This window comes from Phalangium opilio, unplaced genomic scaffold (genome assembly GCF_054372755.1).
Source record: "Phalangium opilio isolate 3A_F unplaced genomic scaffold, DU_Popi_V2 ptg000070l_1, whole genome shotgun sequence".
Taxonomy (NCBI): domain Eukaryota; kingdom Metazoa; phylum Arthropoda; class Arachnida; order Opiliones; family Phalangiidae; genus Phalangium; species Phalangium opilio.
Window position 1 is genome coordinate 5,289,915 of NW_028324182.1, and position 18,246 is coordinate 5,308,160.

Consider the following 18,246-nt stretch of genomic DNA (forward strand, 5'->3'; position numbering starts at 1 on the left):
GTCGCTGATGAGTAGCCCCCTATTCCGTGTGATAAGTTTGCGAACGAAGTTATAATTGTATGGAAGGCTGCGAATTCTGGAAATTGGGATAACTTTCCCCCCGTGTTACTTTCGTTCGTATTCAATGATCCTCTTCGAACGAAGTTTGCTCCGGGTCGTCTAGGACGTTCATGGGTCAGTGAAGAATTAAGGGAAAGGTGGGAAGCGTGTTAATATAACATGGACACCAAATCTTCCACTCTTTTCGGCGATTCTGGATGTAACTGCGCGGGTCGTGTTGGATTTTTTTGCGATTGCAAAGCACGTCGACTCCGTTTCTTGTACTTTTCACGTTCACCCTTTCCTATTTTCTCTATATCATCAACCCTGGTTGTTTTACAATAAACGTAAGCCTTGGTGTAGTGATACGTTTACGAATGCTCTCGTAGATCTTAAAATAGTTCGGGTCATCTTGTTTTTCTGGAGTTTTTTACTCACGCGCAATTTTCTTTTTTTTTCTACAGAAGGAAGAAATAGCCGTGCAGCATTTGATGGGGGGTAAGAAAGCTAGCTTACCAAACTACCAATCAGGGACGGCAATGTCGATTGCCCAGAAAACTAGGAGGTCATTTCGGTTGGCTTAACTGTATACCAGTACCATTCACCATGCTTCTTATTTAGTTTTGGCGGGGAAAAAGCCTCATTTCCACCCTCTCTTCTTGGAAAATCTCGGTTTATATATAAAGTAAGACTTATCTTTTCTCCGTAATACGGCGGTGAACTCCAATATTGAGAAATAATCAAAATGGACTAATATTTTTGAAGACCTAACGTCAATATCAATATATTTCTCGGTTAGGCCCTCCAGAAGTAGAGATTTTCTTAAAATAGAAAAAAAATAGCTTTCCTCCTCACTTTCTCTAGACAAACTAACTCCTTGATGAATATTTATTAAACTTTACGTGAATGTTGAACCTTTAAAGTGAAAATATACCACCGAAGTCCTTCAGTGTATGAGATCAAAGAATGTATTAGTAGAGTAGGTATTTCTATTCAAGATTATATCTTAGGGTTAAAACATTTGAACCTTTGTTGGTATTTCTGAATAACAAACAATATAGCTAAACCTTTTCTCTAAAACATACTCTTTTCTCTCTTATTTTTCAGTCACATGGGGATTATTTCTCTTTTGTAGTTTAAAGAAAGAATAAGATAATGCGAGGGAAAAAATGCAAAACCTGAAAAGATCTTAGAGTGATAAATTAACCATCAGACGCGTGTGGTAGTCGCGAGCGAAAATACTAACTGGTACAAATGAAAATTTCTTTGTGTGTGTGTGCGATGTTGTATGCGTGGAGCTGCACTCCTCCCACCTCTCTGATTCTCTTTACCTTCATTTCCGATGTTTTGCAAATGCTCTTATAGTTTATTTTTTTTATTCTTTGGTTTTGAAGCGAAAGATTGCCTCTGATTTCGCCTTAAATAAGCGCTTTTCTTGTTCCAATCTCGGAATTTTCTTAATCACCTCTCCGTTTCGCTTAGAGAGCGAATATTTCTTTTTATTTCGTGGCCCCAAAACTTTTCCAAACGGGTTAAGGAAGCATGGATGAAAATAAAAGAGAGAGAGAGAGAGAGACAGGATGGATTTGGATTTTTCTCCCACACTCTTAAAAATCTCAAAGATTCGTTCAAGCGTTTCGAACCAAACCCTTTTCAATTAATGTTCCTGAATTTATTTTCAAACAAAATCCTCTTTAACGTGGAAAATGGGGGGAAGGGGAAGGGATTTTGAAGGGGAAAATGGTGTAATGGTTTCGCAACCCTAAATCTATCGGTTTAAATTAAAAGAAGAAATTATTTTATATTTTAAGCAAATGAGGAAAATTTCTACTACTAAATTGAAAGAAGATTTTATCACGTCTATTGATGTATTTTTGCCTGAGGGCGTGTAACGTTTTATCTTAAATTATTTAAGCCTGAAGTTAGGCTTCATTAGATTAATTAATTTAGGCTTTTGTTAATTAACCAAGGAAACGTTATAGAATTTCTAAAAATTATATTATAAAATCGTTTGTGTATTAGATATTTTTCGTATGCTCGGCTGTTGGGCAGAGTAAACATTTCTACAGGGGCTCGTTGAAATTACATTACAATTTTTACCCCTATATGTCGGCTTTTCTAGACATGTCGAAAACTAAAATTATTCGTAGCTTCGTAAATTAATTACAAAAGTTCGAAACACAAATTAACTATAATAATTTAAATTTTAGAAGATCAAACGCGTGAATAATGTAGTTTTCAACTGAAGTTAACCTAGCCCAGGGATACCAATTTTTACGAACAGCAACATCATAATTATCCTTACAGAATTGCCGTTGCAATTTCTTTCCTATAAATATCTATGACTCCGGGGAATTTGTTCTTTTCCTTTGATCCTCGGTACCATTTTGAGGGAAACAGGGCAATACCCTCGGTTTATTCCACGATATTATGAAGCGAGTCTCTGCACTTTTATTTTTATATGCCCGCAAAAAAAAACATTCAACAGATATACGAATAATGAAAGCTATACTACCACGCCAGTAATAGTCATCCATAAAAGTTGTAACGGGAATACATACAGCTATTAGGAATTATTGTGACCCCATATATCCAACGTTAATTTCTACACGAGTTTTGTGGGCCGGGGTCGAGGGGGTAGACACTTGAGAACTCAGGTGTACAATATGTCTTGAACTCAATTTACTGTCAAAGCGGAACTGTGAGTTCCGAAGGCTTTGAACTCAATTTACTGTCAAAGCGGAACTGTGAGTTCCGAAGGCTTTGAACTCAATTTACTGTCAAAGCGGAACTGTGAGTTCCGAAGGCTTTGAACTCAATTTACTGTCAAAGCGGAACTGTGAGTTCCGAAGGCTTTGAACTCAATTTACTGTCAAAGCGGAACTGTGAGTTCCGAAGGCTTTGAACTCAATTTACTGTCAAAGCGGAACTGTGAGTTCCGAAGGCTTTGAACTCAATTTACTGTCAAAGCGGAACTGTGAGTTCCGAAGGCTTTGAACTCAATTTACTGTCAAAGCGGAACTGTGAGTTCCGAAGGCTTTGAACTCAATTTACTGTCAAAGCGGAACTGTGAGTTCCGAAGGCTTTGAACTCAATTTACTGTCAAAGCGGAACTGTGAGTTCCGAAGGCTTTGAACTCAATGCACTGTCAAAGCTGAACTCTTTTGAACTCAGGTGTACACAGAGATCCAAAGCGTCTACCCCCCTCGGCCGGGTGTAGTACTATTCATCACGATTCATAATTCTGACCATTGGTTGTTGACAACGCGAGCTCGGGTGCGTGCTAAATTCATTGCGCAGCAAGATAGATTGTTCACGAGGTAAAATTCATTATACATAACGGTTATTCTTGCTCCTCTCACACAATCCACCTAGATACGTTGAGAAAATGGCTACGCAATTCCTTTTAGCTGTATGCATTCCTGGTTGTAAGTATTTCTACCGATTTACTTTCCGTAACTTAAGACTTTTTTCGTACTCTCATGGGAGTAAGTAAGGGGGTATATTTTACGGACGAGCTATTCCCAAATTAAATCCGTTGCCAATTTGAGGCTGGCGTTGCAGTTGCGGGAACGGAAAGGTTGCGCCATATTTGTTTTTCCGTTTGTAGCCTGGCAATTTATCAGCTCGTAAAGAAACTGCCCCGAGAGTTACCCAGGTGGCTACTCTTCATCGGAAAGTTAGGCCTAGCGGTCGGACATCAAAGGATTTTTTTTATTCCTTTTCAAAAGCTTGGTGGTACCCTAACTTTCTTCCAAGGATTTTCCATGGCTTCCTTACACAGTCCTGAAGATATTCGGTTCTTAGTTATTATTGATTTCGTGTTTTCTTTAAAGGTAAAGGTGCAGTTTTAGATTCGTGGAATAATGGAATCAATTCATGGTATCTTATATAAAATAAAATCCCCTTTGACCATAAAGGTAGAAGAAAAGGCAAAAGAAAACACGCATCTCGATTTCTCCCTCCGCCTTTTTTTATTTCCTTCTGGTTTTTTTTTTATATTCGGAGATCACCAAAAATGTAGTTCTCTTGGGAGGGGCACGCGACTGATTCCAGAAAACCAACCGCGAGAGGGAACATACAACTTTAAACTGCTCCGTTCATGATGTCAGTGCAACTAGAAGTAAAAAGCAAGGAAGGAGTGACCCGTGTGTTATACTGTCTCAGCATAAATAACATAGTAAGAAAAGATAGGTCACTTTTCGAGTAACCGAAGTGCTAGGTTTGTTTTCACGTTATGGATAAGAGTTTTCACTGAGAACGGGATGTGTAACTCTGAACCCATATTACTCCTTGGTTTTAATAGACTAATCCATAAATTACGTGCAGAGAAACCAACCAACGACACACGGGGGAGACTCGCGTCACTTGAATGGAGGAAATCGTTTTTAACTCCAAAACAATTTCATTAACGTTTTTCATTGACTATCACACTTTTTGTTGTGACATAACTTATGGTTTTAGGAATAAGTCCCCGTCTTTCGCAACATTCAATCTCGAATTGTGAGTGGGCAGAAAACGGAAACCCATCTTCTTCCGCTTTCTTTTGGAGTTCAAACTAGGTCCAATTTCAACCTCAACTCGCACTAGTTTTTTCACCCTTTTTTCTTTTTTTCTCATTTTCTTTTTATTTCACTTTGACTTTCTCTACACTCCTGGTCTTTTAAGAAATTCCGAAAAGGTGAAACTACCGTTGAGCGTCAACTATAGACTTTTATAGGTCCGAAAATACTAAGGTTTATTTTTTGGATACACACGAAGATGTTGTAGACGATCGTCGGTGATAAAGACGACGAAAACTGCTCCCAATAGTCGAAAAATCTTTGAGAAAACTTTAGCTTAGAGTCTGGGACAAGAATTAATTTATTTTAACGGTACTCTGGAGGTTTTCAAAATGGCTCCAGAAAATTTACAAAACCCAAAAATCTCTGAAAATCGTGGTTAAGATTTTCCTCAAGTTATGGTATGGACGAACTAAAACATATATATATGTATATATTTTTTTCGAAAACAAAACGTTTTCTGTTTTTCTATGGACTCTTAAGTTTGCCCAGTCGTTTCTAATAAATCAGTGAATAGGAGGTTGAGTATGGGGTATTGCCCATTCTTTTTAATACCTTGGGCCTGTTTGGAATTGCTAAGTTTTTCGGCCCATTATTGAATGGAAAGGCGATTTCCTTTGTCATCGTTTTAAGCTCGAGCTCACTACGTCTCACCCCAACTTCTTTACTTTATTCCGGCCGTTTTCTCCAGCGTTTCTTCAACGTTTTTCTTCTTCTTCAACCCTTCTCTACTTCGTCTATCGCGTAGGCTCGAAAAGAATCTCTATCTCTTTGAAATTCTTGCCACAAGCGAAATGAGATAGAATTTTTCGTAGATCTCGAGGTTCAATCGAATCAGTTCATTTTTCGAGAGGAAGGAATCTTAACTACCCTTACAGCTCTCTCTCTCAGTTGCCTCTTGCCATCCTAAAAGAAACGAAAGTACCATACCCTTCACCTCCGTCTTCCCTCGTCCTCTTGTAAGAACGTCGGGGACTCGGGATTAAAGGCTGAAATCTCTCGATGAAAAACTCTAGTTTTTTATCGATCTCAAATGGAAAATAAAAAGCATTTTAAGACTTTTTTGGACTCTTGAATTTAAATTTAGTTATAAAACTTAGGAGAAAAATAAAAAGAAAGATTCATTGCTGAAACTAGGTCAATCGGCTTTTCAAAGTGGTAATTTCGACAAAATTGGAATGTTTAATAGTTCTATATTTATTAGGTTAAAAATTTCTCACGCGGAATTCGACGCGCGCGTTAATATCATGTTTAACATCTTAGATGGCTTCATAATTGCGAAATTAAGCAAGGGTGCCCAGTTGCTAAAGAACTATATCTGAAAATTGGGCCTAGCTAATACACTAACGTTTTTTTTAGAAACTCGGAACAGTTTGGAAGGTTTGATTGAAGTTAATGGTCTGGAAATTTTTGTCTTCAGTTTCGTTTTTATTCTGGCTGATTAAGATCGGAGACGACGAGCCGAGTTAACAAAGTTCCACCATCATTCACTCGCTCTTCTTCAGAATCTAATGTTTCTTCCTTCTTTTTTTATTTCATTCGAAACGAGGCTTCAGTTGGCTAATTTGCCTAGCTATTTTTGTTGCTGTTATTTTTTTACACTCAGATCTATTCCATTCCCCAACAAAATAATCCTATTCCAAAACTTTTTAAGCTATTTTAATAAAAATAAGGGCTTTGAGAATATGGATATGTAAAAAATGTACGATGCCTAATTTCCCATTACGAGTTAGGCTTAGGAAAATTATTTTTTGTCCGCAACTATAGGCCTAGGTCATTGATGAACTTTTTCGGTGTCTGGTTTGACTTGACCTACATTGGTGGGGGCATGAAATCGTTATCAATACCCGAAGTACTTGGAAAGTTTCTTAACCATAATTTCTGTTTACTTTCTCATAGTGAGACCAGCGGACATCAACATCACTCCATCTCGAACGCCCCTGTCGGCGGATAAACTGACGGAGTTGACCTGCACGACGACAGGCTCGAGGCCGGCCGCTACCATCTCGTGGTGGAAAGGTAGCAAATTACTCAAGTCCACCAAAGACCAAGTGACCAAGAACGGGGACGTCACGACTAGCGTCCTAAGTATTATTCCTTCGGCCGAAGATAATGGAAAGTATCTATCCTGCCGAGCGGAAAACCAACTCATCTCCGGGAGTGCCTTGGAAGAAGGCTGGAAACTGGAGGTCTATTGTGAGTCATTACACGTACCGGTACATCTACCCTACCCTTCTTTAGGCAAGACGGTTAACGGGTAATATTTCCCTACACTAGCACTCTTCGCCTAATAGATTATATACCTATATAGGATCACCCTCTGCCGCTGCTAGAAAAATGACTCAGTCTGTCAAAAATGCCAATCACACGCGTAAGAGTCTCCAGATATCTGTTTGACTCCCCCTTTCGGCGGTCCAAACATACGCTCTAACAATTCCCACAAGGCGGACTAGCCTTTAGTGCAGTCTATAGAAACACGTACATGTACCCCATTTAGACTTAAGCCTAATTACCTTTTACGCTAAATTCAATTTCGATAGATGGAAATCGGCTTACGTACGCGAGACTATACATCGTTGCGGGAGATATAGGGTACCCCTTGCTCTATTATACAGGGTGTTTGTGAAAGGTCCATCAATAATGAAAGGGCGTATTTATTGGGCCATTTTGAGTCGAAAATGTTCTATGACATTTTTCCGTTCGGGCCACTGTTTTCAAGTTATGATTGGAGTAATTTACGGATGACCCCTTAAATTTAATTAAGAAATTGAAAGACAGCGCTAATTTAATGAAGGGGTCATCCCTAAAATATTCAAATCATAACTCGAAAACCGTGGCTCGGACGGCAAAATGTCATAGAACATTTTCGACTCAAAATGGCCCAATAAATACGCCCTTTCATTATTGATGGACTTTTCACAAACACCCTGTATAACTGACAAACTAAGGCTTCTCCCGTTTGAAAATTAATGTACCACGGTAAGGTGTGCGTTTGAAATTCTCCCTGGCTGGTAAATGTACCTCTAAATAGGTCTACAAACTCAAACCCCCCGTAACCCAAAAACCCATTAAAAACACGAGCCCTTCCCTTAGATTGTTTCCAGTGGATCCATTTTCACATCCCGATGTAGATTCCAATTTTTCCAGGCGTAACCAAAAACTAAGGCGTGAATTGTAGACGTCCATAAAATGTAGTTTAACTTTACAACGAATGACATAATGTAATACGATTTTGTAGACAGTTTTTTTACTTCGTTTTAAATACTTTTGATAAACGAGATAGCTGGGTTTTGTCCCTAAATCAATGCGTGAAAAGTTTTGCTAGATGGTCCGGTAAAACTTCCCTGGATTTATATATACATAGATAGAGATATACATAAAACAAAATCGCAGTTTCTCGCGTCGGTTACATGTGGCTTATTTCCAGCATATTGACGTTGGCGGCGAGTGATAGTTGTATGAAGGGAGAGCTTTTCTCGCACGAACGTGTAAGTGATAGGAGAATATAGACTCGGAGAAGGAATTCACGAGGAGGTTCGGAACTTTTTGTGAATTTTTATTAGGGTTCCTTTTTTTTACAGTGGCCTAACACGCTTTGGCCCTATTCACCCCAAAGGGTGGTTTGAAAATCCAGGGACTGTGAATCAATCTAGAATGTTTTTTCTCACCCTCCCCTTCAGTTATATAGGGTCCTCCTGTCAGTCGGTCGGGAGTTATTCGTTGTGCCGTGTAAATTTCAATATTACACCGCGACATTTGAGCGTGACACTCTCTTTATATAGGGAAAACCAGTCCGACCCACAGATTTCTGGTCGGAACATACATCGAATCACAACGCTTGTCAGTCTGCTATACGTGTACTCTGTCTGTCCTTTGAACCAAAACCAATATTGGAAAAGGCGGGATGGAGCGGGGCATAGCGACCTATGTTTGCCTCTGTTCTTGGCGGGAAAGACAGAATTGAGGAATGTTTAAAGATGCAGACAAGATATACGTAACAAGATTAGAGTTTGTCCTTTCAACCGGAATCGAATTTTAAGGTTACACCATGGACTTATAAACCTTATAGGGAAATGAAATGCATTTCCCTATAGTCATCCATGGTTTATTCACACAGTGCTAAGCCTAACAATATTATCTTCCCAAAAGACTGCACGTTCCTCTCAAAAGGGATACGGCCAATATAACTTAACGAGTTAGTACTGAACGTTATGATATTTCCTTTCGTATATAGTTAAAACAAATCCCCAAACAAACAGTAAACAAAGGAAATAACAACTGTAACTTGCAACTATAGTCGTAGATAGTCCGACCTATTTAGCAGAGAAGATATCGGATGACTCTAGAAATGTTGCTAAAACACGCAAAACAACTATGATCCTACATCAGACTCGCGTGTTGGAAAACAGATGTATTAGGCACTTGGAAACTTAGAAAACCGTTCAAAACCCATTTAATATAAGATCCCACGAAGATATACATACGCAGTATGTCAGTTTACTTGTGTATGGCGTTATTTCTATTATTTACTTATATTACACCCCTTTTCATTTCGATTTCGCTATCCGTGTGCTGGGCAATGTTCGCATTTTTTTTATTTTTCGATATCGCCTGACAAAAATTGCTCCCTTTCGGGAATTTTTTTACCCCCTTCTGGCCAATTCTTCTATTTCTTACCCTGAGAAATAGGCACCTGGTAGCGAGATTCCGTGAGTACTAAGTGGCGGCTCTCTTCCTCCTACATTCCTCTCGGGAAACGAGAAAATTGGAACTTCATCAAGATTTTAAGAGTTTTTTATTTATATTTTTTCATTTTTTTTCCTCGCCCATGAGTTTTTATTCAGGGTTAGGCTTAGGGTTACTTTCTATTATAAAATAATCTAAAGTAAATTGACCTGAAGCTATTGAGGTTGGCAGCGAGAGAGAAAGAGAGAGAGAGAGAGAGAGAGAGAGAGAGAGAGAGAGAGAGAGAGAGAGAGAGAGAGAGAGAGAAGGAAAGTACAGAAGGTTGCCGCTTGTTTAGTTGTTCAAAGAAAAGTGAGGAATTCAATAAGAACTTTGGGTCTAATATACTTTTAGTAATATTGATTAAGCCGGTGTAGTTTTGGAAAGAGGAGAGAAAGACGTAGGATGGCCCGGTTTATTAGACAAGCGCTGATCAATCATTGTCCGAGACTTGAAAACAATGATAATTATGCGAAACTTTTCTCTCTCAGTTCCCTGGTATACGCCCTTTATATATCTACCGGTTCGGTAAAAATGTTTTAAATTCGGAATTAATGGGGGGTTACCCTTCTTTGCATCTTTATTAGCTCTTTTTACTGAAAAAAAGAAAGATGAAAAGATTTTATTCTTTGTTAAAAACTCTCGGAAGTTGACGTATACGTTCCACCTAGACAGGGAAGACCTTAATTAGTCTAGTTAAGCGCCTTTCAAGTATTCCTAATTTAGTTCGCCTATTAAACTTGGGTTTATCGCTTATCAATCAATTTTAAAGCGAACGTAGAATCTAGGCGTCCATCTTATCATTTTAGAAGCCTTCAAGGTTCAGTCAGGTTAAGATAAGGGTTCGGGGATTCCAGACTATTTCGAAGTATATATTAGGCTTAAGTCGCATATTTTAGAGTTGTATGTAGATGGGAGAGACGCGTTCACGCCATCCCTTGATTTCCGAGCTTGGGATTCTGGAAGGTAAATTAATCCCAAGTTTATTAAGGTTTCAGGCATCCTTCCTTAACGGATATACGCAATCAAGGACTTGTTTATACGAATATTCATTAACTTCTATTTAATATACTTTCGCGTGTGTGACTAACTACCCTCTTCATTCTGAAGTTTTCTAGCTCTAGGATAGTTTAAGTTTAAGGCCGGGAGAAATTTTGCTATTTTGACCTCGGGCCCATCGTCCGCAGCTGCCCACTTTCCAAGCCTACTAAAACTTTGCTCTCTTTCAATCTCTCTTAGTTGGGTCCCGCGTGGCACGCTGAGGTTTTAAATTCTAGAAACTTAAAAATGTTCGTTTGCTTTAGACGTTCCCAAGTTGACTTTGGAAATGGGAAACACGCTCAAATCGGCCTTTCTGAAGGAAGGGTTGGACGTTTTCTTGGACTGCAATATCCGGGCCAACCCCCCGGCGACGGAAATACGTTGGTTCAGCGATTCCGGAGAGCTGACCCCCAATTCGACGGCGGGCATTATTATCACCAACCAATCTCTCGTTTTCCGCAAGGTGCATCGAAACAGCTCTGGAAGATATTATTGCAAGGCCATCAACGTCGAAGGAGAATCCACTAGTAACGATATTCTACTGAGAATCAGATGTAAGCGTCCCAAAACCTTAAGCCTGATATAGATCTCTTAACTATGGTGGTCTTATTTACTCAAGCCTTCAAAAAATACATTTATAAAAGCAGTTTTCTATTTTACGTTTCGCGATTTTAGCGAGAGTCCAAGGTCATTTTATGTCAATCTTAAATTTTAGATGTTTACTGTAAAAATAGAGCTCCGCTTTTAGCAACATGAAAGGTTTCAAATTAGGGTAATTGTAGTCGTAAATCAACAATCGCCTAGCGTGGGAACGTTTTAGCAAGCTTTTAACATGTTTTAGGCAGCTAAAATCATAAACCGAGGGGTCTAATACTTGGAAAATAAGATTACAGTATTCAAACCGTTTTGGGAATGGTTTGCGCGAGATTGAGATAGTGGCTTTCCCTCTTGTTGAGTCCGCGTTTTGATTTCTAGTGATTAGGCTTACGCTACTCTGACGATGTCGCTTGGCTCTGGAGGAATAAGCCATATCTTCGAGAAGTTCAAAAGAATTCTGGAACGTTGATAGTTTTGGAAGCTAGTGGGAGAGAATAGCTCCAGGGGGTTTTGAACAGTATACCAAGAAAAATCACAAGAATAGGATAGGGAATGCTTTTCATCCTAAATGGCCGTGCATTATTCCAGTTTTTCCTAGAAACCATCTCAAGCTACTGCAAAAACAGTTTTTGTTTGTGAATGTCGTAAATCCAATAATGGCATTTCCCTTCGTTTTCCTATTTTACCCCGAAAGCTATTGTTAGCAGCGTTGACGTTTCTAAAATAAAACAATATATTTATAGGACTAATGGAAACGATATTGAAAAAAAAAATTTCAATCTGTTTTAGAGTATAAATATTCTATTATTTTAGCTCCCTTGGTGTTTAAAGCGAAAGATACACATTTTGAAATTGCGAAACGCTTTTTGTCGACTCTCGAGATCTTATAGGCCTATATATTTGAGACAGTGGTGTGTTTGTGTGTTTGCTCTTTATGTGAAGTCATCAGTTCCTTAAAACCACCGGACAACACCGGAAGACTTAGCTAGTATTCTATATTTAATGGAATTTATATATTTGAAGTTCAGTTTCTTCTGGTTTATTACATTACATACCTGGAATTTTCCATTTCAGACAGGAATTTATTTCACTCTTTTATTTTTTATATAGGAAAAGTGATGGAAAGACGCGTTAAATTTTAGTTATTTGACCCATTTTAATTTCGTTCCCACAGATGCTCCAGTTTGTAAACCAGGTCAACAACAACTCTACGGAGTTGGTGACCACGAATCGGTCCAGGTTTTATGTCAGCTGGACGCTGACCCACCCGAGATCAAGTTTCACTGGAATTTCAATAACTCCGTCAAGAACATTGACTTGGTCACCTTCCAGAGTGACGGAACCCAAAGTGACGCCACCTACACCTTGAGATCCGAAGAGGATTACGGATCTCTTTTATGTTGGGGTACCAACGACGTTGGGAGACAACAAGTGCCTTGCGTATTCACCCTTGTACCCGCCGGTGCGTTCGGAGATAACTACGTATGTACACCCTCCTGGAATACTTACTAATGACATTCCTCTGACGTTCTAGGTCCACCTGATCCGTTGACGAACTGTACCGTTCAGAACTACACCGAGAACAGTATCACGGTGGAATGCGTCGAGGGCTATAACGGTGGTTTGACGCAGAATTTCGTTTTGGAAATTTACGAAGCTGGCCATCATAAACCTCAAAAGAATTTGACGACGAGTCAACCCATCTTTGTCTTGAAGGACTTGCCCGGGGGCAGAAATTTCCATTTGATCGCGTCCGCTTTCAACGCCAAGGGACGCAGTCGTTCCATCTTTTTGACGGCGGCTACCCTTCAAGCCCCCGAAAAGCTCACTGGTAAAACGGGTAAAACTAAATCGGCGTTTTTAGGCTTGACAATTTTTTTCCACTCTCTCTTTTTTAGATAGTAGAAAATTTTCAGTTTTAAACCCTAGCTTAATTTAAATTAAAAGAGAGGGAGTATATCGAGGCATGTTTGGGGGGACAACCATAACGAGTGTTGATAGATTGAGAGATTAGCTAGCAGCTCGAAGATGTTTAAATCTGCCTATCATCAGCTCTTTTTGGACATTATTGAGCGTTTTGGGCCAAAACTTTAATAGCTATTGCTAGATTCTCATTTGATATTCCAAGGGTTAAGGAATAGTTTCACGGACATCTTCAGGAGTACTATTTCAATTTAGAATTTTCCGTGATTACAATAATAAAGAAGAAAATCCTATATTTTTACTTGGAAAAACTAAAATTTTTTAATCAGAAATCGGAGATTATTTTTGAACTCCCCCTCCCCTGATCCTCTTCTCATTCTCGGAAGCGGATCTGAAAATCTTGAAGAGAATTTTAAGGAAAAAAAGAAAAAATAAGGCAAAACTAATCTATCGGCTTAATCTGGTAGCTCGTGGCTGTCGCCAGTTCCTAGCTAATCAGGCGGTAAATTTTTCTGGGGTCCCTGTTCCCTTTTTTTCCGGCTTGTTAAACTTTAAATTTTCCAATTTCCGAAGCCCAGAGCCAAATTAAGCGGAAAGAAAGTAACGGAGTGGGAGGAAGCGACGTTTTTTTTCTTCTTGGTTCTTCATGCTTGTTTCTTTCTTTTCTCTACTATCTCTCGAAGGCATCCAATTTCGGAACACTTTTAAAGAGCAATTTAATACCAGGAGAAAAAAAAATGCCCATGGTCCCTGCGAGAAATATCTCTTCCAGGCTTACTACCATACGTTCTAAATTATTTTTATCCCTTCCCCCTCCCAAAGAAAAAAAGAACCCTTTCTCTCTAATTTAAATTTTTAGTAGAAGACAATTAAAAAATGTTTCTTCACCACCCCTCCAGGTGTAAATGGAATCATAATCATCCGACCTGTGCTGGGAATATTAATCGGAATAGTGGTGGCTCTCGTTGTAACCGCTATTTTCGTTATGATTCTTATGAGACTGAAAAGTCGAGGAAATAACAAAGCAAAGAAAGGTAATATATTATCCTAGATCTCTAATTTTAATATCTAGTTTTATTTTGACATCCAAAGTTACTAAGCCTAATTCATTCGGGTTTCTTTTCATCCAAAGTTAAAACCAATTAGTAGACGCTTCTTTTTAACTAGTAAAGACCAATTTAGTCTTCATTAACTTCTTAAAACAGATTAGTTATAATTAACTTCACTTTTAAAAGTATGAAGGGTAAAAACATTTACGAAAAGAAACTTCTAAAATTAAAGAAAGAAAGAAAAAATGGGCAGTTGAAATGAAAATATCCTTTCGATTTTTTTTTCTTTTTTTAAAATTTGGCACAAAAACAAAGAAACATTTCTTTGGGGCTCTCCATCCTTCTAGAGTCCCAGCATCTTCCTCTCGCGCAGCTTTACTTTCATATAAAGAAAAAAGAAGTAATTTTGGAAAGCTCGCGTTAATAGTGGTCAATTTTTCATCCCCTTTCTAACTGTAACAACTGCCCGCCGTTTTTCTCTTCATCCTGAACCCAAAGAGCCAATTTTCTAAAACTGTTAGTGGAGAGAAGCGAGAGGAAAGAGAAAACGAGACACATATTTTTTTGTTTTTTGCTCTTATAGCATCCCGGGAAATTTTATATATTAGACGTATAGCGATGGATATATATTACAAAAGAGAGTATACTATAGAATATATATTCCCCGGAGAAAGGCTAGTTTTGGACCCTTTAGGGGGCCAGCTGGCGAGTTTCGCATCCATCCATCAAATTTTTGACAGATGAGCTCGCTTGTCGAGTTCTAATAGCTGTGTTATACCTGCGAGCGGAAGTAACATAACATAAATAAGTATGACAATTCATTCAATACGTTAATGGAGGTTAATGTTGTAAAACGTGATTTCTGCCAGAGGGTATAATGGTTTTAGAGTTTCGCCAAACTTGGTTGTTCCGTTTAGACGCCGCGAAACCGTGTCTTACTTCTTGTTAATGTGTTTCTCGCGCTGGTAGCTTTCATTGAACGTTTTTCATACAAGAGGCAAGCTTCGTATGAACTCCGTATATAGTTTTTGTTGTATTAAAAGTCTATATAGCCGGGTCAAATTGTTCCCTACTTAAGAGAGTCAATGGGTCTCCATTCTCTTCAATAAACGACCTTAATGGCTTTCGAGCTGAGGTTAAAGGAGGTCACTTTTTTCTACGTATTTGCCTTTTTTTCTGATATAAATGAATGATGAAGAATGAAATTTATATTGAATCGCGTGTTTCGTTTTGTTCATTTAGGAGCTCAAAGGAGGGATGGAGCCGTTGACAAGTAAGTTGAATTTCCACCGATATTTTGAAAAACGCTTTTATAACTTTGATTAATTCTATTTCGTGACCTATTTTTGTCCGTCGTTATTTCGAATTAATCACTGAAGGGAGAGTGAAACGCAAATGTTAGTACTTTAAATTTCACTATCCCTTAATAATTTATTTATCCATTAAGAAGTGAGGGGAAAGTTACATTTCTTCAAGTCTAATACGTAGTTTCGATGACGTGGTTTATAGGTATCAAATCCCATTGAAGAAAGACACTGACGATTCCATGGATAACGAAGAAAAGGGGCCGGACATTATACCGGCCACCATCATTTCGAGAAGCCATTATACAGGTTCGTTTTTGGTCATATGAAAACATATGGGTGAAAGATAACTTAAATAATCATTCAAGAATGTTTAATTTAAAAACCCCAATAAATAAAAGCAGACGACGACAGAGAAGAACCATATCCGGTTCACACTGTCTCACCAACGTGGAATTCCATCGTTGGAACCAGAAGCGGTACTCTAAGTAGAAAGGTACGGAATTATTTCAGGTCATCCAAGCGATATTAATTTTGTAAACGCTTCTTTAAATTGCCGCTTGCGTTTTCATTTTAAGTTTGATTATCGTTAGCCTAATGTTAGTTGACATTTTTTTTCAGTTCTTGGCTTTAATTTTGGTTTTGTATTCGTAGATTGAGCTCGGGCAAATTGAGCGTTTAATTTATCTAATTAGTTTTAGTGCGAGGGACTGTAAAAGGGTTAAATTTCTTAATTAAGGGATCCCTGATGATGATTGTGGTAGCTCGTAAGTTGCCCGGGCTTTTGTAGCTATTTTCTTAGCAAATTTGATCAATATATTTATATTTATTGGATTTATATATTCTCGGGAATTTTAGCTTTTTGCCAATTCAGTTCTGAATATTTTTTTCATTTGCCGTTTTAATTATTTTGTATTTGTTTCCATCCGTTTCCCCTCTTCTTCCCGAACTGTTCAATACATAAAGAGAGAGCAGGACCCAACAGGGACATTCTACATGTATACAGACAACCTTTAGAGAAGGGGTATGTCCAATAATCCCTTTCATCAAACATTCAAAAAATATAACAAAAAATATCCCCCTAAATATCACTATACATAAAGCACCAGTGCTACTGTCTACTGTTTTATTATTTCCTCATTCTAAACTCTTATCGTGAAAATGCACTAATGGGGGTTTTTACTTCAATTTTAGAGCGTAAAACAAATTGCCTTTGAAACTAATCCCTAAATAGTCTACATAGATAAATCGCGGAACCGCTTGACCTTGAACTTGAAGAGGTTACTCGGTAATAAAGGAAGTAAAAACTTTCATCAACTCTAGTTTCTTGAGAAGCCTTAAGATATTTGTTTTCCGTTTCCGAATCCCTTCGAGTGAATTGGCAAATAGCTTTCTTGGTTTCTTTTCTAATAATAACTTTCCATTAAACGTCTCTTATGATGCTCCCATTTCGCTTTCACCAAACAAACGTTCTACCACTCTCTTTCCTTCCTCGAACTTTTGACGTAACTCCCGTCCTATTACTTCTCCATCAATTTCATACCCCTGGTATTCTCTTCGCGAATTCTCTCCGACCGTGGATAAATAATACACAATCTAGCCCGAGGAGATGCACGACGTCGAAATGTTTAGTCCCGACATTCACACTGCGGTTACGTTACCGCGCGCGGGACAATCTTCGTGTTCGCCGTATCAACGTCACGTGTCCAAAATGGGCAGCGGGGCTTTGGACGTGGAAGGGGACGAGGAAGATGGTTGCGCCACGACGTGCGAAACGCCCTTGATGGACGGTAGAAGAGAGAGTGCGGTATGACCGTGATCCGAAATATTTTTCGAGTCCCCAGTGTGAACGCGCCGCGATTAAAAACATCCGTGGATAATTTAATTAATTACCGACTAAACATATTAGAAAAACAAAACAAATGACACAACCGAGTGGGGAACGATTCATTTGACAGGTCCTCGTGCACTTAATAATTGTTTATCCCGTGAATATATATAAATAAATAAATAAACAAACAAACAAACGATACTGCCTGCCTGACTAAATAAGAATAAAACTAATTATAAATCTATGTATATACAAAAAAGAAAAAAAAAATGTGTTGCACATATGATGATAACTACGAGTGAATTTTTTTATGATGATTGAGTGCGATCGTGATCGTAATCTCTAAAGCGTGATTGGTTGGAGATGAAGCGTAATATAATATATAAATACATATGGGATAAAAGAATATCGGAAGAACGATGAATAAATTTATTTATATTCTTTAAAGACACGGACTAAGAAACTTTCAAACAAACAAAATGGCCGACATAATGATGGGAAATTAATTTAAATAAAATTGATACGGAGGGAGTGACTCGTGAACGTAATAAATACGTGTGATATTTAATTAAAAATTAAAAAGAAAAAAAAGCCTATCAAACGTCAATGCGTTGTTGGTTGGATACGTTTATTGGCCTAAACAAAAACTTGTCGAAAATATACGAGGAAGAGTTGGGGATTAAAATATTGGTCTCTTCGATTTCTTATCGAAGCGTAATTTTGTAAAAAAAAAAGATATAAAAATAAAAACCAGTAATAAAATACGTTTTAACTATATAATCCGTGTTTTTCATGAGTGGCTAAATGTTCACCTGTTTTTGGAATTATCAAGTTTTATCAACTGAATACATTTCCCCTTTTCCAAAATTTTACTAAATTGGATTTGTTTTTAGCCCTGATTATTGCTAATTATCTTGTTTATTGCCACAAATTTTCTAAAAAAAAAATGGTATTTTAGTTTCTTTCTACCCTAAAAAGACGCGCACTTTAGCCATTCGTTGTTTTTCCTACTGGTCCTACATTTTTCTCTGTTTAAAAAGCCCGCTGATGTATGAAAATAAACACGTGACAATAAGGCGAGCTTTGATTGGTTGGCTTTAACCTCTAGTTCCCCTTTTGCACTGGCTTTCTTCTTGCCCCTGTAACCCGTGTGGGCCGTGTTTTAACTTCTGAAA

The 18,246-nt window shown here is 38.2% G+C and overlaps 1 protein-coding gene across 16 annotated transcripts in view; it reads left to right on the forward strand.

The window, feature by feature from the left end:
- LOC149661230 (protein turtle-like) overlaps positions 1-17,851 on the forward strand; it is a 444,653-nt gene extending 426,802 nt beyond the window's left edge. For 7 of the 16 annotated variants that reach the window (XM_089842695.1, XM_089842694.1, XM_089842696.1 and 4 more), the window contains 9 exons: positions 6,501-6,797; positions 10,631-10,921; positions 12,139-12,426; positions 12,499-12,804; positions 13,787-13,921; positions 15,179-15,209; positions 15,425-15,549; positions 15,642-15,736; positions 16,841-17,851. In XM_089842695.1, coding sequence (XP_089698821.1) covers positions 6,501-6,797; positions 10,631-10,921; positions 12,139-12,426; positions 12,499-12,804; positions 13,787-13,921; positions 15,179-15,209; positions 15,425-15,549; positions 15,642-15,736; positions 16,841-17,053 — 1,781 coding nt within the window. In that variant the 3' untranslated portion in view covers positions 17,054-17,851. Of the gene's footprint in view, positions 1-6,500; positions 6,798-10,630; positions 10,922-12,138; positions 12,427-12,498; positions 12,805-13,786; positions 13,922-15,178; positions 15,210-15,315; positions 15,334-15,424; positions 15,550-15,641; positions 15,737-16,206; positions 16,265-16,343 lie in introns of all 16 variants that reach the window. The other 9 variants (XM_089842698.1, XM_089842697.1, XM_089842687.1 and 6 more) reach the window with 9 other exon arrangements.
- Positions 17,852-18,246: the final 395 nt, after the last annotated feature.